The sequence below is a fragment of the Acanthochromis polyacanthus genome, chromosome 15 (genome assembly GCF_021347895.1).
Source record: "Acanthochromis polyacanthus isolate Apoly-LR-REF ecotype Palm Island chromosome 15, KAUST_Apoly_ChrSc, whole genome shotgun sequence".
NCBI classification, from domain to species: Eukaryota; Metazoa; Chordata; class Actinopteri; family Pomacentridae; genus Acanthochromis; species Acanthochromis polyacanthus.
This window is the reverse complement of record NC_067127.1, coordinates 13,799,587-13,826,211: the sequence shown is the minus strand read 5'-3', so window position 1 is coordinate 13,826,211 and position 26,625 is coordinate 13,799,587. Positions and strand designations below refer to the sequence as shown.

The window sequence follows — 26,625 nt, the reverse complement described above, 5'->3', positions numbered from 1 at the left end:
AACATCTTGGGATCACATAAGGGATGCAGGTAAATGAGAAAGTTATGAGACGGACTGTGACACTGGTTTCTGATGAATGGTGGACAGTGGCTGTAGTTATCTGCTAACGGCAAACTTTGATCACATTTCCTGCAGCCCCAGTCTCTCTCCTTTATTTATCCCCGCCTGAGATTGTTTTTTTTCTTGTTATAAGTCACCTAGAAATTGCTTTCAATCCAGCGAGATTGTATTTTGAGCTTTTTCCCCCATGAGTTTTATGAGTCAATGTGTGACTGAAATGCCTGAAGTGGCCTAAATTGTAAGATTAGAGTGATGATCCTGGACAGGGCTGCATTCCGATTAGATTGTTGGTGTGTCTTGGCCTCACTGCTTCACTCTCTCACTAGTGTTTTAAAAGATTGCGATCTGTCTGTCATGAAGCTCACACATCAGTTTTCTGTTTTATTTTTTAAACTCACAGGGGTGTAACACAGGTCTGATTGTATTTCTGTTTTTGTTGCAACTGTGAATGACTTTGTGCAGTACCTTTTCTTTTTGGAAATTTCTAATATTAAATTCTCTTTTTTGTCACCATCCTTCAGCAACAGCTTAACAATAAAAAGGAATCAGGAGGGAATGAGAAGTTTTGAACTAATAACACTGTGGCTTTGGATAACAGACTTCTGGGGATCTGTTTAACTGTGATTTTGCCTTATTACCCTACTTAAAAACACAATTTTGCACATATTTAGTCACATTAAAGCAGGAAGACGGGTCTACACTGGCAATAGGAACACATACTTTTTCAGATCAACCCCATACGTGAACCTCTACTGTACATTTATTTTATTTTGAGAGAAAGGACCAAGAAATGCAAGTGATACTGAAATTACTAAACCAAATAAATAGTTCATAATAAAACAACAGATTTCATACATTTATCTCCAAATTAGGGTTAAAAAGTTAAAACAAAAATGAATAAACCATAACTGTGAAGGGGGGAAAAAATTGTTTTACCCTATTCCCAGCATACCTATTGAAACCCATTAACAGTTCTGAATGCATCAGTATTATTTTCAAACACATTTGAGGGTCAGAGCTCTAGAGGGCATTAATTGATTTCAAAAGCAGACAGATTTGCTAAAAATCTAATGGTGGTGATTCACCATTAGAAAAGCAAGACTAACATTAAGGGCACTAAATTGCAGAATCGCTTCATTTTCATACCATGTATCTAAAATGATTTTACCTTGACTTGTAGGGATAACTCAAGATATGGTAACCTAAACAGTGAAAAAGTTATGAGCACCGCAAGAAGCAAATGTTTGCCCTGTTGATGACGGCTTAATGGCTCTGTGAATAAACAGGAGAGTCCAAAGTTAATCTTTATAAGCAGAGCAGGTTTTCTTGGCAAAACTTCACTTACTTCCAAAGTGCAGGGAGGAAGGTTCTGTCAGGTAAAACTGAAGTGTCTCAAATCTGGCAGCAATTGTTGGCAGATCTTGGCTTCTTTGAAGTTAATCTTGGTCGCCGTGGGTTGAGCTGCTGTCACACCTTAGGAAAACAGTTGGCTTGAGCTTGAAGGTGTGTTTGAGAGAGTTGTGTTTAGCAATATCTGGTTCCACCAAGTCAGGTGTGTGATGTGAAGAGATGCCTGTGTTTTAAGTTTAGGATGTGCTGCTTTTACGCTCACTGGCAAATGTATTCGGTACACCTGTTTAATTGCTTGCTGACGCAAATAGCTAATCAGCCAATCACATGTCTGCAACTCAATCATTTAAGCACATAGCATCAGAATGAGTAAGAAAGAGGATTTAAGTGACTTTGAAGGTAGTGTGGTTGTTGGTGCAAGACTGGCTGGTCTACTTCAGAAACTGCAGATCTACTGGGATTTTCACACACAACCATCTCTAGGGACTGAAAAAAAGGGAAAATATCCAGTGAGCTGCAGTTGTTTGGACAAAAATGCCTTGTTGATGTGAGGAGATTTTGCCGACTGGTTGGAGATGACAGAAAGGCAACAGTAACTCAAATAACCACTTTTTGCAACCAAGGAATGCAGAATACAAAGCTCAGATGCTCTCGAACTGGTTTCTTGAACTTCACAATGAGTTCACTGTACTCCAGTGACCTCAACAGCCACCAGATCTCAATCCAACAGAGCACCTTTGGGATGTGCAGCTGTCAAATGTGCAGCAAGTGTGTGATGCTATCATATCAAAATGGACCAAAATCTCTGAGGAACGTTTCCAACACCTTGTTGAAAGTATGCCATGAAGAATTAAGGCAGTTCTGAAGGCAAAGGGGAGTCCAATCTTTAATGAGCAAGATGTCCCTAATAAAGTGACCAGTGAGTGTACAGTGTAATGGTCTCCTGCAGCAGCTGAAATCCAAGTTTTTGTGTTACCTGATCATTTGCTATGTGTCAGACTGGCCTACTTGCATCACTAGCTATAAAAATGAGTCTTACTCTCTTCTACACAGATGATCCTTTGGGTGTTAGGTGCTGAAATGAAAAAAGTCTGTCATGTGTTTGGTAGCTTTGTTGCAATAAACAGGTTCATAGATTTCATAAACTCTGTCCTCACATAAACTTGTCAATACTTCCGTGCTCTGATAACCCTTAGAGATGGAAGCTGTCTTACACTGGTGGTTCTCTTCAGTCAGCCATCCACAGTGTATGTAAATGCAGTCACCAGAGGACATCAGCTGGAGGTGGAAGTCTTTGAGCGAGAAGGACGAGACAGATTAGCAAATCAAATGAGCTGTACAGTTAACTGCTGCTGCGTCATGTCTCATCTCGGTGCAGCTGTTTAGGATTCAACGCTGATCTCCAGAAACAATGAAACGACGACCTTGCTTGCACTTAGTCGAGTCAAACGAGGTAGTGAAGTAAAGAACAAAAACAAAAAAAAAAAAAAAAGAGAGAGGAGGCTGTTGCACCATGGAAGCAATACACAAAGATAAACTGTAAATTAGCAGCTCACATGTCAATGGACGGAATAACTTTTGCTACAAATTCTTTTCTAATTCATAAACCTCATTTACTTAATAAATTAACGATGTGACAACACACGGTATCCTGAGAGTGACAAGCAATGCAAATAGGAAATGCTGATTTTGGTTTTCTATTGTTACTAAGCAACTACCGAGAACAAATGCTAGCAGACTAAAATACATTTGGATCAAGTTTCTCACTTCATAATTAATTATAATTATTGAAATTGGCATGTCATATGCAAGTACAATAAGTGTTTGAGTCTGAGAAGAAATTGACAAAAAAACTTTTTGTGGGAAATATGTCAACAAAAACATCGTCCCTTCTCTGTGACATTCTAAACATCTGGACTCCTTCAAAGCCTCAATGGGTGTTTTGAGACTAGCAGAGGCTCAATCTATGGTAACAGGGAGCTTCTCTAAACAACAGTTCAACACTCCTCTCCGACTCAGAGATATTTCTTTGCAGAATTCTAATGATAAAAGACATCAGATTCTTTTTAAAAAAACGATTGGTTTATTAATATCGTTTGTACATAGCAAACACTGTAAGAGCAGCAGAGGACCAGAAGGTGTGGTGTGTGTGTGTGTGTCAGTGTCTGTGTGTGCTTGTATGGATGTTTTGTGTTCAGCAGCAGGGAGGGAGAGCAGGCCCTGATCTCCTCTTAGTTGGCTACGCTCTAATCACATGAACAGCTCTTCACTGGTGACCAGTAGACTTGAACATTGCTCCAAATTGACATTTCCTCCTCAGCAAAGGCAAAGAACAACACATTTAAAAAAAAAAAAAAAAAATCCTTCCTCGTGCCCGCGCTTGCTAAATGACGAGATAAATCTGTGGATATTTGGATGGTATTCATTTCATAAAGGTAAACCAGCGCCTCCTTCCATTCACTGAGGCTTACCACACCTCTTTCAGCCTCAAAAGGCGACTGAAATAAGAATCCTCCCTCCTCTACTCAACTGCTCCCTTGGGTAAACAGTTTAAAAGTGCTATAGATTTTGTCCCCTCCCTCCCCACCCACAACCCTCCCATTTGTTAAAAACAAAACACACACAAAAAAGTATTCCTCAATGCCTTTTCAGAGGTCTCTTCACCAGTGAGAACAAAAAAAATGTGGCAATAGTTACTTTAACTTTACAATATTGTTTATACATGAATTAAAGCCAATCCTATTCTTACAGTATGTACAGTCCCAGCCCGATTCTCCTCCCTCGGTCCATGGATACATACAGACACAACAACTCTATATTCCATAGATCCAGTTGTTCTCTGAAATGATTTTGTATTAGTTCCTCAGTTTAACTCCATGTGCCTTCAGCCGTAAGTCCTTCTTCTACACGTCCACAGTTCTTTTTTTCTTTAGCCGACAGCATGTACAGTAGTGCTTTAATTTGTAAACTTTAAAGCCGCAGAGGAGATTTCGTTCACTCTTCGTCCGTGCAAACCTAAAGCAGACAAAAGACAGCAGCTGTAATAGGAGCTTGTTGGAAGACCTGTTTACCCAAATGCAAAACATGATTTTATAAACTTGAAAGTCGTCATTCAGAACTAAGGAATGTCCAGTCAACCCATGACAGTCAGCTCATAAGATGTGATTAAATGCGTAAAGAAAATAAGGGCTGCTTCAAAGTGCGTGCCATGACAGTGTCTCACCTTGACAAACGGGTGGTCGAGCAGCATGCTAGCTGTCCAGCGCCGTTTGGGTTCACTCTCCAGACAGTGACCGAGGAAGTCCTTCCCCTCCGTGCTCAGCTTCTCAGGGATGGGGGGCTTGTGGCCCATGCCCACTTTGTACATGATCTGAAAGTTGTGCTCGTACTCATGCCAGGGTCTCTGCAGGTGGAGATAAAGTTAAGAACATGAGTCACTTCCTTTTGTTCGGTTTAATCTTCTGGTGAAGTGAATTTCCTGAAGTGGTAAGAGGGAGGAAATAAGGCGTTGAGGCATGCAAGCAAGAATTTGCACTTGACAAGCTAAACTACCTTTTTTTGTAACTTTCGTACGGATCATTGGTAACCACAAGTACTTCATTCTGGAAGTGGCAACAGCTCCACAGATCGGAACAGCAATTTGTAGCCAAAGTGTAGAGACTTTAGGAAACTTTATATCACAGCTTAACCTTTGGATTTATATTTGATTTGAATAATAATTATAAAAACAGCTCAAAATTGATGTTAAATGAGATTTTATTTATTTCTCTAGACCTCAAAACCGACCAGTGGGACTGAAAGGCCTGAAAAAAAAATCTCCAAAATTAGACCACTTGTCAGAGCCAAAAACGGCAAAAACAGAAATCCAATTTAAACAATTGTTTCCGCCTTTAATAACTACTCATCTGTGGCATGCAATTCCATTTGGAAAACACCACCAAATCTAAGCTTAAAATGTAATCAAAGTCACTCTATTTTACCTGCCACATACATAAATTCACTTAAACGATTTGCAATTTAAAAAAAAATTATGTTAAAGAAAACAAAAATGTTGTGCTCCTTGGCGCAACCAGGAAGTCACTAACGTCTCTGCTGTGACCAACAGCTATGTGGTGAAAAGTCAGGGACATTTCAGTTGAACTGCAGAAAGTGTTTAGACATAGAAGACAGGTTTGGAAACAAACTAAAAATGTAAGTAGTACTCTGTCATATCATGTCAAGCCAACATTTTTTCCAGTACTTGGAAAAATGGTGCACAAATAATCAAAGCTATTTAATTTTCTTTTCTTATTTTTTATGATTATAGCATTGGTACTCTGCACAAAAGTCAGTTTTGAGCTCTGCCTAGTTTTAGTCATGTCTGTGCCATTTCCATAGAGGTGAAGAACTTTACACTGCAGTGAAAAATGAGCTTACAGGGTGACAGGAGCATAAAACGCCCAGAAGCTGCTCGGGGCTTCAGAGGGTTAACTGAACTAAAACATAAAAATTGCAGGTGGGAACAACAGCTGATCTACAGAGAATCTATTGTTTTCAGTAATAACAACTGAGCTACAATAACCTAAGGCGGTAACACAAGTATTTCCATCTGTTTTTCCCCTTCTCCTTGAATAGAAACCAACATCTTACACCAACATGGAAAAATATCTGTGAATCAGCATTTCTTTTGAACCGTTTAACGATGCATGACTAAGGCAAAACACCTGCAGTCGGTGGATTGTACGCTGTATGTGTGTATGGAAGCTCTTTTCCATCACCGTTACCTTTCCAGTCACCATCTCAATAAGGACGCAGCCCAAACTCCAAATGTCTGCTGCTCTTCCGTGACCTTCTCCCTTTGCTCTTGTGATGACTTCAGGTGCCATGTAGGCTGAAAAATATTGGGAGAAATAGCTGAGAATTAGAACACTAGAATTTATTGTTATTAACATCGCAAAATGCAACATATAGGAAGGTTTCACAGTCATATTATATCATAGCATAATGTCATATGACCAGTGACAAAGCTGATGGACTGTATTGAGCATGACATGTGTAAAGGAATGGATCAATGCACCAGAAGACAGAATTTTCAACATTTCAATCCCATATTCTCCACCACAACGAGACAAGAGCACAAATTACAGCATATGGGCTCAGATCCACTGGTGAAAGGGGGAAAAATGAAACACACCCTTGTGGCAGTCGGCAATCACAATGCAAGATGTAATTTCTGACCTGCAGTTCCCAGCGTGCTGTTCACCTCTCCTGGCATGGTGTGAGTGTTGTTCCTCAGCTTGACTGAGCAGCCAAAATCACCCAGTTTAATCAGGCCCGATGACGTCAGAAAGATGTTGGCTCCTGATACAAAGAGACAGAGACAGAATAATAATGGGGAAGTGGTTGCCGAGTTGATTCTGAAATGTTCTGATGAGAAGAGGAAACATGACACTGACCCTTGATGTCGCGGTGCACGATGCCATGCTCGTGCAGGACATTGATGGCTGTAGTGATTTGTTTACTGTAAAGCCTGATGACATGCTCCTGCAGCCCCAGTCTGGACACCTCTTCCAGTGTGCCCTCATCGCAGTACTCCATGAAGATATACATCTCCTCCTGTCGGTGGTCACATGATAATTTACACCAAACTACCTCTTGTCCTCCCTATGTGATATTCAAGACGTGTACTACAGAGCAGGTTTGACATTGACAGGCTTTCTCTGCGATAGCTGGTCAACCTAAAACACTCATCAGAGATAATGGGTATCATGATGGCGGGTATCAACTTTGTTAACTCGGACTGTGCATGCTTCCATAAAACGGGCATCGGATGTCATATTTGACTCTTCTTCTGAGCAAAACGGACCAATGGAGAACTGTCTGTTATAATAGAGAGCTACATTTATTTACAGTTAAAGCAAATAATGTAAAAGATATGTAAATAATGTAAGTTAAAAGATACGTGTGTCCTCTCAATGTGGCTACTTATTTCTAAATGGTGATGCTCAACAACAGCACTTAGGTCTGACACTGTTCCATAACAATGAATACTCTGATACCAGTTTAGTTTGTGACCAAATTAATGGTACTGATTGAATATTTTCTGTGATAAATACAAATATAGCACTCAATTTTCTAGTCTGTGTTTTATTATCTGCCACCAGTGAGAAACCAAGACTTGAAACACATTTATGCTTCATCTGCATCATCAAATGAGTGCATGCTGGCTCAGGGTTAGGCAACACCATGAATACAGCTTTCACTACTGTAATTGTATGGTTTTGTTCACTGGCATCACTAACATGCAGCTCAACAGGTTTGCAGACATAATGTATTCCCTCATTGCTCAAAGAGAACATCGTCAGGTAAAGAATTGTGAAAGGGTGAAGCTGCTGTTCATTTAAATTCAAACTCCGTTTAAAAGAAAGTCGCCTTTGTGACACTGAAAACTCTGGCTGTAGGCTCAACACAACTTGCCTTTTGGTGTACCCCTCAGAACTGGCGCTTCAATATAAGCTTCTTACCCGATGGAGCTCAACTCCGAAGTATCGCACCAGGTTTGGGTGTTTAATGCCTTCGAATATTTTCAGCTCATCTGCAGTCTCTTTGATTGTTTTGTGATCGTTCGGCTGAAATCGGATCTAGATGAAAACACAAAAGGAGCATGTGCTACCACCACCAGCATTTATGATTGGTCTTTTGAAAATGACTGAATTAAGCTTGAACTACATACCTCCTTCATAGCCATCAGTTCTCCAGTGTCAACATTAATGCAGGTGTACACTTTCCCATACTGGCCCTCACCTGTTGTCGTACACGCAAACATAACATCACTCTCTGGATGTGTGTTAAATAATACACAGCATAAGTCAAAGCAGTACCAACACAGCCTTACCTATCTTGTTGCCCCTCTGCCACTTAAAGGTCACCTTCCTGAGCCCAACATGCATGACGTTATCATAGGACTTGGGTGTGTGGCACACTTGGCCGATGATGTTGCGCTGCTTCATGACAGCGTAGCGCTTCTCCTCGAACTTGCGAATTGAGCGACGGACGGCCTCCATGGGGCCTTGTCGTGCTGCAGTGTCTGAGAGGAGAGAAAGGAAACAGGATTTGTTGTTTATTTGACATTTTTACATGTTTAATGATTTAGTCTATCTGACATGCTTTATCGCTCTACAATCTCACCCTTCGACTGACTGATGAAGGTGCGGAGCTCCCAGCTTCGGCGTGCAGCACTGTTAGGGTCTCCCTTAGGATATGAAGGTTCTGTAGAAAGAAATCACAAAAGGAAACTCAGACAAGGAAGGTTAACATTCACTGTAGGCCAAATCCTGCATAACATCTGAATGCGGGATCACCCACCTTCTCTGTCCTCGGTGGGGCTGGAGTGGCGGCTCAGAGATTTGAAATGCAACTCGGCTGCAACTGACGACAGACGGTCATTCTCATGGAAACTGGAACCCCTGCAAAGATATGGAAAACACTCATGCCACACTGTGATTCAGTCAAAGAGTATTGGCTCTGATGGCATTTTCAGTCCAGGGGATTCTCTGTTAATGGCCAAATGAGAGGTAAACAGAGTGCAGTCTTTGCTTCAAGAAAGCACTTAGTTTATATGCTTTAATTACAATTTCATGTACTGAGTGGTTCCTTTTAATTAAATGGACCGTGTGAAATTAAACAGCATGGGACACTGTTTTCTGAAGTCATCTCAATCATATGTAAACAAATGACTTCTTCATATTCTTGTGTCTTTAGAGAAAATGTTCCCACACTTGTGTTTATAATAAAACTTATTACGATAAACTCTGTAAATAATCCCAGCAATAAAATGCTACACAGAAATCTTAACATCTGAGGAGATGTTATTAGGGGTTCAAGATAAATGTAAATAGAACTAACAAACCATCTGACTTTTGAAGAGGGGGAAAAAAAGAAGCTTACTCACAGTGTACCTTTTGAAGCCCATTAACAATTCAGCATGCATCAGAGTCATTCACACTTTAGGATCAGATCCTTTGATAGCATGTTCTGAATTCAATACCACACACTAACACGCCAGAAAATCTAACAGCAGTGAATCACCAGCATCAAAGCAAGACTGATGTAAATAGCACTAAAAAGCAGAATACCAGTCTTTCAGTGAGGTAGTGCTCATTTTCACACCATGCACAACAATCACAGTGTCTTCCCTTGACCAGTAACAAGACTTGTGTGAGGCCTTTTTTTTCTGGTTTGGTGACATTTTGCAGAGCTTGTAAAAGCTACAGTTAGACTTTGAAGCCTTAAAGTAATGCTAATGAAGTCCATTCTGAGATTTTTCTTAATTCAGGAATAGTCTTTTGTAGCTTACACCAATGCCATGCAAGTGATTATTTAGATGCATGTTCTGCAAAATCTCAAGATTAGAATAATCACACGTAAACAGACGTACTGTAAGTGCAGCTTAAGTTAAATTAATTTTGATTCAGTTTTTTTCTTTAAAGAGAAATTTAGAGTAGAAGGGAAATGCCTCATTATTTAATTTAATAAAATCAGATCAAAAGTACATCTAAAACTCCTCTTAAACTAAAAACGATGGATACTAGATTTAAATCTGTGGTGTACCAATGTAGAGCCTGTACATGATCAAGTTTTCAACTAACAGGAAACTGACTTTGTGGTAAAGCAGCTGATCCAATATCTGTCTAAATTTATTCAGTTTGTTTAGATGAGTCAGAAGGCTTAAAACAGGAAATGAGTTGTCTGTCTTTGAAATATATATATTATTGAATTTCCATTCAGGGACGAATAAAGTGATTCTATTCTAAATAATAGAGCTACAAAAATAACAACAGAAGAAATACAGCAAGTATAACTAAAATACATCCTCTGTACAAATAATATCGTTAGCATAGTGTTTAATTCTTTCCATCTTTTGACATTCACTGTTAAAGCTATACTTTGGCACAACATCACAGATTTGACGAGTAGGAAAAATACTTTTCGCATCCAGGCTCGTGCTTATTGTCATAAAGAATTTAGTGAATCCCCTCCGATACAGAACAAAGTGCCCCAGGTGCTGCAAATAACAGATTTCGAATCAAACATGAAGCATTTCCTCCTTCTATTTCCATAAGCCTAGCAAAAAACTTTTGACAGCTTTTGTTTTTGCCTCTGGGATTGTGTTCTGACAACAGTTTCTACTTGGGGGCAAAGCTACCTGACGTCATTGGGGGTGCTGCCGGGTGCTTTGGGTTGGCTGTGTTCCCCTGGGCCCTGAGGGACAGGGACAGGGCGAGGGCCGTTGGGGAACAGCTGGTTCCGGAGATCGCAGGGGAGACTTCGAGAGCTGTGTGGCGAAAAAACAAACTGAGGAGCGCTGCCCTGGGAGATAAGGTGGCTTGCATGGGATATGTGTTGATACGTGTGCAACTGGGCGGCTGGTTGAGAGACACGCACTCACTCAAGACACTATACAGGTTAAGAAAACAGCAAAACAAACACTGATGACATACTCACAGCATACACACACAGAAGCTCACATAGCACATAAGCTTAATAACTACAGAGCCAGAACATCACAAGGTAAAACAAAGCAAAGCCATGCAAGATAGAAAACCAACATTAAAACACAGCTGGCTCACAGATTATTGTGACAACCTGAACTGTGTCACCTACCTGAAACTGTCAGCATTAGGGATAAATAAATTGGGGTTTGGTGGGTCACTATGGCAGCGAGGGACCTTTACAGGACGAGGACTATTCCTGGGAGCTGAAAAGGAAAATGCCCAACGCTTTATTTAGTCAAGCCTTTTATAGAAAGCACATAATATGCATTCACTGAATGGAACTCAAGGCTACAGGAAATTGGCTAACATTAATTCTACACTAAGGATGATGGCGCTCATCCTTTTGCAACAATATAAATCCAGTGGTTAGGTTATTTGGACTACATGACAGTCAGGATACTGCATTGCTTTACAACATCCATGTTAAAAAGAAAGATGCTACAACATTTAGCTCTGTGCACCCCTGTTCTAGTACAAGTTCGGTGCCTCCACATTCTAGTTTGCAGAACCAATAAATCTGGACACATTTAGTGTTCATTTTTCTATAAACACTGCATTTGAATTAGCCTTAAATGGCAAAAACAAAGCTATGCCTGACATTCTTCAGGTAGCATGGTTTTAGAAACTGTTTTACCTACAATTAAATTTGTTTTTTTAGTCCTTATTTAATCAGGAAATGCTTGCTGAGCAAACATGCCCATTTTTTCAAAAACAACCCTGGTCACAGTCATAGTGGCACAGGTTCACACTTGCTCAGGATGTTCAAAAGAGTCTGACTAACCACTGAGGTTACTTAAGCTAACAAACTCACAGTCATATGCATGCGTCTCCTCTTTTCTATGGGAGTTAACTGTAATGTCACTGTTGCTGTGCCTGCTTTGTGCAACAGCTCATTCCTCTGACATGCAGGTTATCAACTGGCAGCAGAATAAGGACTGTAATTAATCCTGAACTACATACACAGAAGTCACTAGCAGTGTCTCACACAGAGGGCATCTTACCAAGGTACAGGCCAGTAACTGGGCTATGAGGTTTTCCAATCACGTGTCCGATACATTCATTCATCAAGGCTTGCAAATTCTGCAGAAATATATGGACATTTTTAATAAGCAATAAAATAATGATATCCTGAACATGCTTATTTAGAAAATGCAAAAAAAGAGAGAAGAAAACAGGCCACATTACCAGGAAGTCATCCTCTGGTAATGCTGATATAAAGGCAGGTTCGATAGCCTGAAGAAAATCAAAACCCTGAGTCGCCCACCTGTGGAAGTGAAACATGACAGTCAATCAGATATTTAAGAAAAAAAAAGGGAAGAATGATATTGCACAGTGGCAGGTAGGTAAGGGATGGAGAACTGAAACACTATTACCAGACTGAGTATCATAATTAGGAGGTCATCAATTACTTTTGATCAAAACTACAGGTGAATATAGATGTATATGAATGAAATTAAATACGAATTTTGCTATTACTTAATGCATTTCTAAGAAGCATCTTTGATGACAAATAATACGAATATGACAACTGAGTCATACTCAGGGATAAGTGTGCCTGTTTTTGTTTGCATATTTGCCATATTAATAAGAAAGGTCTCTGCCATACTTGCCAGAAAGCTTTATTCTATTAACAGAATACAATGTTGCCATGGTAGCTCGTTAAGACTCAAAGGAAAAGAGCTTGATAAACGGGACAAAAATAAATGTATTTCAATGGAGGTCGTGATTTTTATGTAGAAAACAGAACTAATAGCACCAGTCGGCTAGATTGCTGGTCAGTGAGGTGGATGTTCCACTAGAGGGCCTGGGTTAAATTTTGCTATAACAATGCCACAAAAAAGCATCAGTGAGCAACACGCTAGCTGGCAGACTCGTCACCCATCCACACAGCAAAAAAACACACACACACACATATCAGTGAATAACTTCAAACTGCATACATGCTAGAACGTATGGCCTTACCTGGGCTTGGTGCCCCTGCCACTCTCACATTTGGTCAGGACATAGGTCATCCATTTGCGGGCAAAAGCTATGTAGCGTTCCCCGATTCTCTGCCTGAACTCCCCTGACATCAGCCGCACCACCTCCTTGTGGTACTACAAGTGAGACAAAAACAAAAAATGGGGATATGTTTAGAATTACTGCCTCAATTTTTCCCCCATCTGATGATTTCACATTTAATTTACTTCATATGTAGCTTTATTGTCCCTTTGTCAACTGTAATCCATAACTACACCAATGCTGGAGAAGCAGACACGTGACTGTTAGGTCACAAGGTTCAAATCCAAGCAGAAGAAAGGCTGGGTCTGATGTGCAGATTCTCCAGCACAGGCTTTTGTTCTTAATCCCTCCAGGCTTTTACCTCAAAGGCAAAATTGTAGCCCTGTATCATCGCCTCCCTGTAGTACTGATGCAGAGTGGCTGACTCGGACTCCTCCACCTCTGCCTCAAACTCTGTGGTGAACATGTACTCCACTCGCTCAATTGCAGCACTAATCTTAATGCATAGCTGCAGTGCCTCATCCTGCGGTAGGAGAGAGAACAATGGGGAGAAGAAAGAGAAGGTTGTATTATTATTCTCCGATAGAATTTTTTCTACAAAGCCTAAAATTCAAATGTGAAGACACTCAAAACAGAAAAACGATAAAAGCAACATTACTGACAGGTTTTGAACATGACAGGTATGAGTGTTTAATTTCCCCATCAGGTAAGGCTTCTAAAATCTTACCTGAAAGAGGCTCACTGTCTTTTTTCATGATCACAAATTCAGGGTAAGTGATGAACAGTTGCAGTAAATAAAGATGTGAAAGTGGGACACCAACATGCAACTGTTTCCGCACCAGCACAAAATAAACCAGTGTTTTAATGGGCTAGAAACCACAGCATGTGATTATGAAAGTACCTTGAGCTCTTCCAGAGCACTGGCAATGAGAGGCTGACTAGATGTTTGCTCCCGGCTAAGACTGAGCACATCCTCCATGGACTGCTGAAAGGCCTTTCGCTGAGTCACCAGGTGAGCTGACTCCATCACTATCAGGAGCACATTCTTCACCTGAAACAACATTGGATCAGTGGGATGCTTGGAAATAGAGGACACACAGATGCATACACACACACAGACTGAATTATAAAGCGTCACATTACCTTCATGGCCCGTAACGTGTCAACAGTTTCCATCTGTGGGACCAGTTTGAGAAGCTCTCCGTCCCACTGAGCCCAATCAGAATCAGTGGTGGAATCCCCAGCTCCATGTTTGCTCATGAGCAGGTAGGTGTCGTCCTCAGCAATTTCGTCCGGCTCTTTGGAGCAGTCTTTGCCAGCAGCCGCATTAAGAAGCTGCAGGATGAGAGGCCGCTGATGCATCACGCTGAAGGGGACAAAAACTTGGAGCTCTTCTAAACCGGGTATCTGAACCTGAGTACCAAGGAAGGAGGTCAAACAGTTATGTAAACGAACAGAGGCCGGAAAGCCAAGATCAGAAATGTGTGACATGAGCAAAATAAATAAATAAAACGCACCTTGACATAGTTTCTCTTCTTCAGTGCCTCCAGGAGACAAGTCACCCCATTAGTGATATTGAAATCCGCAGCAACTTCCAAGTCCTGCAGAGAGGGAAGCAAACAGTGTGTGTCAGAACACGCAGTCCCACTTCTTCAGTGAACAAAGAAAACAGGGTCAGAGATAAAGTACGAAGCCAGCGTTGTTGTGGCTTTCTGTTTCAAGGAAGTGCAAATTCTTCACTGCGGTCTCTTACTTTGCGAAGCATTTTGGCAAAGCCCAGAGCCTTGGATGCTCTCTCCCTGGCCTCGTGGAACAGCTCTTTAAGCGACCGGCTCGTCTCGATAACCGACCGTCTGGGAAAAATTAAAAGGTTTAGTGTTCAATATATCGCCAGCGGGACAAAGAACGTCATCAACAACTTTCATATTAAAATCTATTAGCCATTTAATCCTCCCTACCTGATCTCATCTGAGGCGGTGCTATCATCTGCGCTTTCCCAGAATTCATTACCACTCTTTTGCAGACCAGCATCAAGGAACTCTCCAGTGGATTTGAGCAGCATCCCAGCAATGTCACTGCAAAGAGCAGGAGATTACTCAGTTTCACATTACAATAAAATGTATTATTATTATTAGAGTTTCTTATGTCATTTTGTGCTGTATGTAGGTGCCATGCCTGAAAAAGAATGATGACTGTAAAACACTCCTGTTTAGATGGACTACAGGTTCACTTACCAGAAAAGTTTCCCTGACTGGGCCTCCCCTCCACGAATGTAAGGAGTGATGACCTTGGTAAAGTGCCACTCCTCCTCCAGCAGGTTCTTTAGGCTGTGAGAGGCCTGAGGCAGCTGCTGCAACATCTGGATCCAACTGTGCATGTAGTCAAAGTAAACCTGCAAAAACAGCAAAAGACGTTAAGTAACCACAAAATCTTTTATGCACAACTAACAGTTAAGTAGTGCATATAATTCCATGCCTTTCTTTGCAGTTATTTCACACTTAAGGTTAGTCTATCTAAACTCTGCAACTTCAAGTAGAGGTGGGAGAAGGGTTAAGGGTCTTACCACCAGCATCTTGTGAAGGTCCTCTTCAAATTCATCAATATTGGCATTTGTTTGCAAGCCCTGAGCATCAGTCACCACGCCACGCAGCATGAACTGATAATACTGCTTCATCAGTAGCCCACCTTTAAGAACCTCCTTACACTCACGCACCAACTGCAAAATGCAAACAATACATGTAAGACCAATTGCATATGCTGATCATACAGTAGAACTAAAATACGTTAGATTTAAAAAGCTTTCAGTCATTCAGTGAGGGGTAGAGGTTAGAGAGTAAATGTTTCAGCAGCAGCTTGCCTGTTTGATACTGAGCAGTGAGGGCTCTCCAGCAGGCCTCTGTTCAAGTCGTAGTTTAAGGCATTCGTGAATGACGTTGAGGAGGACTCTGCACAGCACGAGGAATGCTGGCCGGAAGGATGGGAGATCCATATCCAGCAAATCCTCCCAGGACACCTGGTCTGCTTCCAGCTCTGGATCAGTCGGACCACTGTAGGATAGGTGGCGTGACAGTTCTGGCAGGTAATCGCTGTACAACATGGGGTCTGGGAAGTCTGCAAACTGCAGGTGGAAGGAGCACAGTCAGCTTTGTTCAGCATGTCGTACAGACCTCTATCACTAATGAGAGCTGGAATATTCTCCTGTATTACCAGAGTCAACACTTGACAGTAAATTAGTCTGCTATTTAATAATTAGCATTTAAACTGTGTGTGCTCATTGCTTGAGTCATCATAGCTGTTAAATCCCAGACGGGCCTTCTCTATAAAGACTGTGAGGCATAACGTATGTTACTAAAAACTTTGAATTGTGCAAGAGCAATGATGTACAGCCACGACTTGTGCTATCCGACAAGTGTTTAAATTTATTGTCGTACGATTCTGTGAGGCTGCGGTGGTGGTGGGGCTAGTGTCTGAATTGACCTAAAATGCTCCATTGAATTGTCACCCAGATGAACCGATAATTCATTGCAATAGACTCACTAACAATCCTCAGCTCTTTACTGCCTTTTTTGCTTTTACTAGCCATATCAATGTGTCAACACATCCTCTGCTGTTTATAGCCTCGGCTCAGACTTCTTGCAAGCTCCGACCGGTGAGAACTGCTCCAAATGCTGCAAGTGCCTAATTAAATTACTAACATTTGAACTGCAAAAGTTACAATTAGCTGTTTGACTGCTTTTGCTCTCCACTTTATAGCAGTTCCAGACTGCAGACATGACTGCTACCCAATTGCTTGGAAACAGAGCACCATATTATCGTTCTATCTGGACAATGACACTCATTTAATTGCAAATGTTTTTACATAAATTAGCAGTAGCTTAGGTAACATCACACTGCATTTCACTACACAAATTACTGCAGAGCACGAGATAAACAAACTTTCAAATCCCTGAATTGTTATTTGACAAATCAGTCACTACATGAAACATAATTTAGCTTTCAATAGACTTTTAAATAACCATATAATGTTTTCCTTTCTTGAAAACTTACCAAAGACTACTGTCCTTAGTTTGGGTGTTAACACAACAGCATTAAATTACTCCTTTAATGAACCTGAAGGAGCAATCACGCGACAGACTGCCTCTGTTTTACCGTTTACAAAAGAAAAGATGAACAAACATTGAAGGAAAACCCAGTTGTAGTCATCCATGACAGGCACACAATGCACACTGTCTACAAAAATGTAAAACAAATGTATTTAACCAACAAACACTTCTATTTTTGAGTAATCTGTAATGATATATTCAATATAATATCATGAAATTGTCAGAAAAAGCTAACAACGCCCCAGAACATGAGGTGTCTTTTTACTTATAACTATATGTTTGGAAGATTATTTCAGAAATATTTAATAGGATGCATTTTGATTAAATTTTTCCATTGTATTTTACCCTTCTTCCCATGAACTGTTTAAAAAAAAGTTGCTTTTTAATTCAATTCAATTCAATTTTATTTATATAGCGTCAATTACAGTCAAATTGTCTCAAGACGCTTTACAGAACCCATATGCCTGACCCCCAGAGCAAGCCCAAAGGCGACAGTGGCAAGGAAAACACCCTTTTAACAGGGAAAAAACCTCGAGCAGAACCCGGCTCTATATAGGGGGGACCCATCTGCCTGCTGGCCGGGCGGGTTGAGAGGGACAGAGGAGGGCAAGGTGGAGGGATGGGAGGAGAGGGAGGGGTGGGAAAGCAAGGAAAGTACAACACACATTTGGATACAACTAACAAATGTGTGTCGTTTAATATTAGTGTTATGCGTCTATATCAATTCATTATTCAGGTATTTATTGCTATTCTATTTTAGAGTGCGCATGTAAGTCTGCAAAAGATCAAGAATAAACTAACTGATGTAACTATAACATGGTTTTATCCTCACAGGACACCAGAACACCTTTGTTTTATAGACAGATAACATTCTGTGATGTTGCTTTAATAATGCTATTGAGCTTATTTTACTTCTATTTATTGCAAGAATAGGATAAATTTGTAACAATTGAATGTGCACTGAAAGAAATGAACGCCTCACCTCCAGTGCTGGAGTGTGGCGGAGCAGCGCTGCTCTGGACCTCTGAAGAGAGCGGTCCATCAGTTTGTGCAGTCTGAGGATCAGTTTACGCAGTCCCATCTGTTTCAGGGCTTTATCCACAAATGGCCTGTAGATGGCTGTGGGGCAGAATACTCCTCCCGTAGTCGCTTCTGCACTTCCTGAAGTGGCAGTTGGGAGAAACTCCTCTTCTGACAACAATCGGGCAAATTTAGGAGTCAGGGTGGGAGACAACTCTCCCTCTGCTACATGTCCCAATTCCCCCTCCCCCTCCTCCTCCTCCTCCTCCTCAGCATCCCTGTCCTCTCCATCACTTTCAGCTGTAAAAGTGGCAGTCGAGTCATTCTCCTCATCCTCCTCATTCTCTTCTTCTTCATTTCCACGGGAGCAGCGAGGTGAAGGGATCTCAAAGACAGGCCACCCGATACGGGACAGATCATGAAGGCCCAACACAGTGGCCATAATGCGCAGCTTCTGGTTGAGGTCCTGCGTGATGTTCAGCCACAGACAGAGCGCCTGCACTCTGCCCTGGAAGTCTCGTGCTGCATACTTTTCATAGTCCTTCTGTAGGGCCTGCAAAGAGGGATACAAAGCTTCCACAGATTCCAATAGTTCCATAACCCGCTTGACCTGGTCAAATGCCAGCCGCTGGCGCTGAAGATGTTCCCTGCAATCAGAGCCAGAACCTAATGGCTCTGCCGCATTCATCGCTGATGAGGGGCAGGCGCTAAAGCCCCAGGGATCTACGCCACAGTGGTTGGTCTCTGCTACAGCAGGCTCCCTCTCCTCTCCACAGACCAGATCTGGAATACTCTGATAGTCCCCCAGGATTTTTTGAGACCCTGAACACTGAGCCCCTCTCAGGCTGTCATAGTTGACCTTAAAGTGCAGCACCTCATTAATGATGTCAGGGATTGCTTGGCGGGCAGTGAAAAGAAAATAGTCTTGGTCGTTGGTGGAACGTCGAGCATGCCATGCCTGCAGCTCCAACCAAATGACCTCGGTGTTGTGACCCATGTAGGGCATGTTCTCCAGGCCCCTCTGCTCCTTCTCCTTCCTCTTAGAGGACATAGATGTGAGCTTGAGCAGCAGCCGAAGAGTCTCAAAGAACTTGAGGCGGTCAGCAGGACAGTCTGTCCTGGATGTCTGTCGATGGGTCCGGGCCATATGGGGCATAGTCACAGGAAGCTTGCCACTGCTGCAACCCAAACTCAAGTAATGCTTCCTGGGATCCATGTTGAGGGCACCGAAATGGCTCGACTTTGAGAGTGGATCCAGCATGAAGGAGCCTTGGAAGGTCTTCTTGTCGTCTCTCTCCGTGGTGCGCTGTGTTGCCCTCTGCTTCTTGCCTTGCTTGTAGCTGTGCTCCTCAGGGGGCTCTGCTGGCTTAGGACTCTCTCTCACTACAGATGGGCTGAGGTCAGCTGGAATAAAAACAGACTCCCTGTCAGTACAATGCATATACAACCATATTTACAAAACGTTTTTTTTCTGTCAAATCTATTTAATAACTTGCCTTTGTTTGGAGACCGACCAGCACCCCTCGCCTGGCTGTTCCTTTGATGCTTGCCAGACATGCGTTTCATCTGACGGGAGGTATAAGGAGGTGATGTGCCATACAGAGCTTCCTCCTCCTCGCTGGGAGAGTCCCAACCCTCATCCACATGCAAGTTCTGCTGGGATGCATCTTTCACTGGCTTCGCCTGCCTATCAACAATCCATAAAAGAACATATTACTGAATTGGACTACGCTGGCATATTTACCAAAAGTAGTGAAATTTAGCAGTAGGGCTGGATATTTTGCGTCGTCCCGTCGGACGATTTCGCACGATCATTCCTTCGTGTGTTACCCCACCACCACCTCGAATGTTACGCTCCGATCCAATCCAAATATCCGGGTATTTGTCATTAATCAAGGCCAAATATCCAGATCCCAGAAATTGCTACACAGGACAGCTCTACTTAATAGACATACTGAAAGCAAGTCATTGCTTTGACATAATGAAACTATTTCAGCCATATCTGAAACCAAAACCTAAAAATGTGTGTAGAAGGTCAAACAGTGCTGGATTGTTTGCACCCATAACAGTGTGCAGCAAATCTCCTTTAATGCCACTGCAGGCAGGTTGCTAAACTGCAACTACACTGAATGTCTGCAGCTACCTACAGCAGACTGACGAGTTGTCGGTCCTTTGGAGTCTGACTGGCTGCCTCCTAAATGTATAGCAGCAACGCTCGGTGCATGACCACAGCCATCCAGATGAAGGATAATAAGCTGTGGGCAAACTCTCTTGGTCTAGGTAGACATAATAGCACAACCAGAGAGGGAGAAATAGTAACCCTCATTAAGTCTGTCTGCGGAGTCATCAACCATACTGCACGAGTCGAGATTTTTAAGAGAACCGAGACTCACTCACCAAGTATGTGGAAGTTGTTGACTGAATGGAAATACAATAATGCAAAATAGTATGCTACTTTCATGAGATGATGGTACATCTTGCATTTAAAAAAAAAAGGATAGAGACATTACTGACATCTGATTACAATCTGACATGACTGTGAATTCCCAGTAATGAACCACCCTTGCAGTATCTATTTCTACAGAAAAATAAACAGTACAGCCATTCAAAGCACTTCCTTCTGGTAAAAAAAAAAGGAAAGGAAAAAAGAAAACCAAGGGTGCAAGCGGCACGCCTTTGCAGATTATAATGTCAGAGCTTTGTTTCCTGATGCCTTTCTGAGGGTTTTTAATAGGATTAGAGAGAAAGGTTGGAAGGTCTGACCCCACAAAAAAAAAGAAGAAGAAAAGACAAAGAATGGGGGGAATGAAAACGGGCGATATCTATGCTGGTGACCATGTGTCCCTCCATCGATCATCTGACTGCAAAGCATTCCCCAACACGTGCCTGTTAGCGTCTGTGTAGGCAGAGCTGAAAGGGGCATGGGTGTATCACTTTCACTGGGGGAGTGTGAGTGTCAAGGGAGGGGGGTTAATCTGAAAATCACTTGCTTAAGCTTTTCAAGGAGCCACTGAGACAGAGATTCCAGACTTCTATTCCCCATCTGCCCCATAGCAGAATCTCCCCCTTTCTTTCTGCACACACACAGATGTATGTGCGCACGCACACACACAAACACTTACACACTCACACACAGAGTCTGGCAGCAGCTGTGGAGCTACGTGCGAGGCAGTCAGACACCTGCTGCAAATCCTGCGTGTTCAAGTTGAGGTAAAAATCAAGAAGAATCATAAAAGAAACATGCTGCCCTCAGTGTTTGTTCACAGATCACAATGAAACACACACAGCATAAATTTAATAGTAGGGTTAGGGTGCATTCATGTCAAGCGTCTCACGTTACCAATGTAGCCAGAAGCTCTGTTTTTCACAGTGTTGCTATATTGTGCAACAGCAATTAGAAATCCAGATGTTAACAACAAAAAGAGCCAAAAAGTCAAGTTAGAAGTTATTAATAAAAGAATAACAGAGACTAACTATGATGCAATCTTTAACTGCATTACTATTGAATTATTCCGAGGTTGTTTATTTGTTCTAAACGTGGATGCTTTTATTCTTTAACAATATTGTTGAATTATATTGTTTAGTTCTGTATTGAGTGTCTGAAGAGTGATGATGTGAGCACAACCACATTACCCACAGCAGTCTTGAAGCTGCAGACTAACTCATGCAAGAAAATACACTGGATCCATTATGAGTGTTTTGTATGAGAAATTGTGAAAGGGCTTGTTTTGCAGGAGCAGGACATAACAGTGATCTTTTCTGTACGCAGGCTCAATGAGACACAGTGAGCAATTTTGTGTGTTACAATAAGACATTAAGCACCACAACAGACACATTTTGCAATACAAAAATTGTGACTGGAATCAAGAAGCTGCATGGAAAAACAGATACAGTAAATGCTTAAGTAGAATCCTATCCGAGCAATTATGCAACTAAGTATTTAACAAACCTGTTATGCTACCATGCTCGTACGGCATCTGTCATAATTATGATCTGATTGGGCATACATTTGTAAACATTCCAAAGTGTGCATGGGTGTGTGGTGCCTGAGGACAGAAATAGTACATACATGTGAGAGGGAACGAGACCAAGTTTTAAAAAGACACTTCTCCGCGCAGAACAGCATGACTAAATCATTCAGGAATGAAAGCGGAACCAATGACGCCATCACTGCCGGTTGTTTGTTAGGTTGCCATGAGACACTTCAGGCACAGATTGTGCCGTTGCAGTAAAGGCTGCGCAAATTCTTCTTCTGGATTCCTCAACCTACTTGCAGACTGCACAGAGAGAGTCACCCGCCTGTGTGTCCTGCAGTTAACCATAGCTGCACTATGGTCTTCAAGCTGTCCCTGCCTGGCTGCCACTAGTGAAATATCACTGCAGATGGTGTCTGGCTGCTCTCAATGGCTCATCTGATGGCTCATTGGGGCTCCAATAAAGGCCAGTGGAATGCTAGAGCCCCCAGGCAGAAACACTGACTGAATAATAAACAGCACAAAATCGAGAGTCTTTTCTGTATAGCGACTGAAGCAGTGATACCAAGGGCTGCCAGAGTCAGGGGGGCCTGACCTTTGACACCAACCATCCACACTATTGTACCAGCAAGGGGCACTCTATTGTGCAGTTGTGACACGTGGCCCGTGAGGCCCACAGCTGAATACCACACAGCTGGTTAGTGAGCACACTTGCACACAATGTCCAAACTAAAGGGGATTTTTTTTCAAGAGGGGAAAAGGAGGAGAGGGTGGCTGGGGTTTTGTAGGAGCACACTTCGCTTTAATCAGGTCATGCTAGCATAACCGATGCTCAGTAGGATAAATGCTGATTTTGATCACCCCCCACTGTAAAAAGGATGTTTGTTGGCTGCTATTTTGAGCCAACTGTGTACTGCTGAGCCCATAGGATTAAAAAAGTGTATGTGCACATGTATGTTAAGCTCAATGGAAGTGTTGTTAGTGCATGCAAAAGTATGCATCTCTGACCTCCTGTCAATCCCTGATAAAGTGGCAGAGCTGAAGCAGCAATCAGTTTTTGCACCACAGGCTGCCAGAATGTAGAAACAATGAACACGACATACTTGACCACACCCTTCTCTGGAACAGAGTGACATTGCCAGGAGTGGACCTCCCAAACTCTCCTACATGCAGCTACACAAAGCATACTGTGCACGCACAACAAAGAAGACTCCCTCTGCACGACAGGAGAATATGCAAACAGACACTTTCATTTATAACAACTCGAAAGTGCTTTGTAAAACATTACTGTGCTTCCTACAGGATACACTACCAAACACAGGGAACATCCTCAGTCTAAGAAAAGACACAGACCTTACTGTGCCAGTGGAAGCTCATGCCATTAACCACAACAAGTCATAAGATCTAAATGTATCTAAATGTAGATACTGTTTGCAGACTGTGGGTTGCAGCGGGAGTTTTTCACCTTCTGCCACTTCCATCACAAGTGCAGAGAAGGCTGCAGTCTGCTCTGCCTCTGAAATTTAATCTGAAACTGTAGAGTCATAAACAACACCTTGTTCACTTTCAGTTTGCAGTTTCTTTTGCAGCTGTGCACATTATGAAAGCCAAATCAAGTAGACAGACAAACACTTTATTTTCCTTTCTTTTTCTTCTTTATGCATTTTAATCTTGCATGACCCTGTGCTTGCAGCATCTCAGGAACATCAATAGTCACAGTTTAGTAGCTACAAAGATGCAATTGTTTAAAAGGAAATGGCAGATGAGAGTGACAGAATGCAGGAGCTGTAGCTTCTCTCTCTAAAGCAGGTGTGGGCAGAGATAGGATGCAGTTAGGAAATGCTAGAGGATGATCCATCTGTATTCTACAGCCTGTGCTCCTGGCAAATGCAGGCATTAATGAGCGCTACCCAATGAGTGCCTCCGGGGCTCAAGGCAGCTATCTACTGCACACAGTACACCACATCCTGAAATCTCTGGAATGCCTGTGAGCCACAATGTCTTCAGACTGGCTTTGAGAATGAGGCATTATTGACAAAGGACCTCTGTACTTGCAAAGATAGGGATGGCCTTCAATTGCCAAGCAAGCACATAGCTCATTTCTCTCTAGATGGTTGTCAGTTTGAACCGACCTCACATGTTTTAAGTACGTGCACTCACTGAGGTAGACGGCAGCAAGGGATCACATGTTGTGGTGCCACTCATTTTAGTCAAGTTTGAATGCATTTGCAGAGCTGTCACATATGCCGACTTTATGTTGCATTCCTGCAAACTCTGCAGCTTCACTCACATTAATTGCTTGGATATAGAAATGACAATAAACCAAATACTCCAGCAATGCCAAATTTAGACTTACTGAATGCATCTACAATCTATACTGCTAAGCATTTTTGAGCTCTTTAAAGTCTCAGTTATCTTTCACCACTAAAATTGGTGCACACACTAAACATGGGAATAAAATAATAAAAAAAAACATGAACTGATAGCATGACAACGCCAACTTGTGACACTGACATGCACGCAGCAAATGCATGATCAGCTGTTCATTACTTTTCCTTTATGCAATAACGTCGGCCAGCAGTAACATTAACAGGGCCAGTATTGCACAATCATGCGAGCTGTTTGTGTATCCACTTCAACAAAGTGGCCACAAGAGTGCAAGGTAATAACAACTGGCTGCGACTCAATCATTACCGAAATAGCCGACGGAGGAGAAAAAAAGGGGCCGGCTATTTGCTGAAAACCAGGATTATCGCAGAAGATGACAAGAGCTGATCCTACGTGATAAATGCCTTCAAACTCGTTCACTGTGCAGACAAACAACTGCATGCGAGCAACAGAAGGGAGGAGAGGACGGGGAGAAGACACAACAGCGGATTCCTGAGGGTCTGTCGCCAGCGGTCAGGGGCAAACACTGCGGCATTTCGTTTGCGATTATGCGCACACAAGAGAAAAAAACACGTTATGAATGTGTGTTTGAATGCATTCTCCTGCCAGGCTGCAGGAGAGTACCGCTCAGTAGCCTTCTCATGTGAACACATGCAAAATGAAATACACCTTCTGCACATATTTGCAAATATTACTTAACCAGACCGCTACGAGCAACAATAACAATCCAAATAAAGGATGCACAAACCGCACAGAGCCAATGCACGCAGCAAGTATAGCTACGGGATTAACAATAACAGTGGAGCAACATACTAGCTAAAGCCAGCGAAGTTTGTGCTTCGGTGTGATGATGAAATGCACAGGCTGGCGAACACAAATAACCAAAAACGCACTTGTAAGTCCACCCTACGAGGCCACATTGCAAAGGTAATTTAATTTCAGCTCCCCGAGTTTCTGTTAGTGAACTTGTGGATGAACAATAATCTGACAAGCTAGTGGAAGATGTTAGCTAGCTGTTGCCTGACATGTTGCACTATTACAGTCTTCATAATTGTCCGGAATATTACCTTATCATTTGCCGAGCATTTTGCCTTTCTTTCTAGCAGCAGAAAATCAACCGAGAAGCAAATGTATGCGGCAAAATCCGCCAGGAAACGTCGTTCCAAAAAGTTTACAACTCCACTGTTGCAAATGCATTAACTGCACGCGTAGCACTATTTGACAGGAAGTGAAATCGTACGGGATGCGCAAGCGCTGCCATAGAGCTCTCGCAGTGTCATGTTCAGCTCCCTATTTGGCAGCTGCGAGGTCCTGATGGTGAAGTGTCTGTTCAACAAATTCGCATACCTGCTGGGCTTGTTACGATCCGGAGGCTCCATAGCAAAGCGGTGGCTTCTTGTTCCTAGCCGTGCATGGACTACACCATGTCTAAGCGATATCAGACGCACTTTGCACTGCTAAATCTTTGCAAAGGTGGAGGGTTTGTGTCTCTTTAGAGCACTTTCTATCCGCCGGCACAGTTGACTCTCGCTGGTGCGTATGCCGTCGCCATCTTTCCAACGTTCATTGAGGAGGAGTGCCACAGCCTTGTATTACTACGGCAACCCGGATAGGTCATGTTCGGTCATCGCTGTGCGGGGAGCTTGTATTTATCCGCAGGGTGATGCAGATAACATGTGGTCATTACTGGGCTGATATTATGAGTTATCATAATTAAAACACACACACAATAAGGAAATTACTGTTTTGGATTTTATGTTGTTAATTATTAATGAGCGGGGTATGTCAGGAGGCCACCTGCTGGGCCGCTGTGTGGCGTAGTAGTGTGGGAACAACCACCTGCTCGTCAATGTGCAGATGGCTGTGGACTTGAGCACGACCAGGACTAACTTAAACGCAATTTCCATTTTACTGCTCCTTAAATATTATTGCAGTCGTTTTACTTGTGTGAGAAAAATTAAAAAGAAAAAATGATGTAAAATGATGTAATATTGTATACAAAAGAACCCTCTGGGTTTTTTTTTGTTTTGTTTTGTTTTTCAAACTTTCACTGTTAACATGAGAGTCATATGGAGGGCTAGTCATTAATTTGAACAAAAGAAAAATCTGTTTTAGCTATAATATCTAAAAATGTAAGAGGAGGACTTTTGATGGAAGATGTCCTCCTCTGCCAAGAATCAATTATTTTCAATTTTA

General features: G+C 42.2%; 1 protein-coding gene across 3 annotated transcripts; it reads right to left on the bottom strand.

Moving 5' to 3' along the window:
• Positions 1-3,473: 3,473 nt before the first annotated feature.
• map3k4 (mitogen-activated protein kinase kinase kinase 4) lies at positions 3,474-26,011 on the bottom strand. 3 transcript variants are annotated; one of them, XM_022195400.2, is made up of 27 exons: positions 25,777-26,011; positions 19,564-19,754; positions 18,030-19,471; positions 15,802-16,062; positions 15,508-15,660; positions 15,179-15,336; positions 14,903-15,019; positions 14,698-14,797; positions 14,462-14,545; positions 14,088-14,357; positions 13,846-13,995; positions 13,306-13,467; positions 12,906-13,039; positions 12,129-12,207; positions 11,945-12,023; positions 11,053-11,146; positions 10,595-10,723; positions 8,755-8,855; positions 8,578-8,658; positions 8,285-8,476; positions 8,123-8,193; positions 7,914-8,030; positions 6,846-7,005; positions 6,628-6,750; positions 6,174-6,280; positions 4,634-4,813; positions 3,474-4,425 (listed from the first exon to the last, which is right to left on the bottom strand). In XM_022195400.2, the coding sequence occupies exons 1-27, from the start codon at positions 25,806-25,808 to the stop codon at positions 4,405-4,407; spliced, it is 4,788 nt and encodes a 1,595-aa protein (XP_022051092.2). In that variant the 5' UTR covers positions 25,809-26,011; the 3' UTR covers positions 3,474-4,404. The 3 variants fall into 3 exon arrangements, with proteins under 3 accessions (XP_022051092.2, XP_022051093.2, XP_022051094.2); XM_022195401.2 differs by lacking the exon at positions 25,777-26,011 and adding an exon at positions 25,497-25,648; XM_022195402.2 differs by lacking the exon at positions 10,595-10,723.
• Between the last annotated feature and the right edge of the window lie 614 nt (positions 26,012-26,625).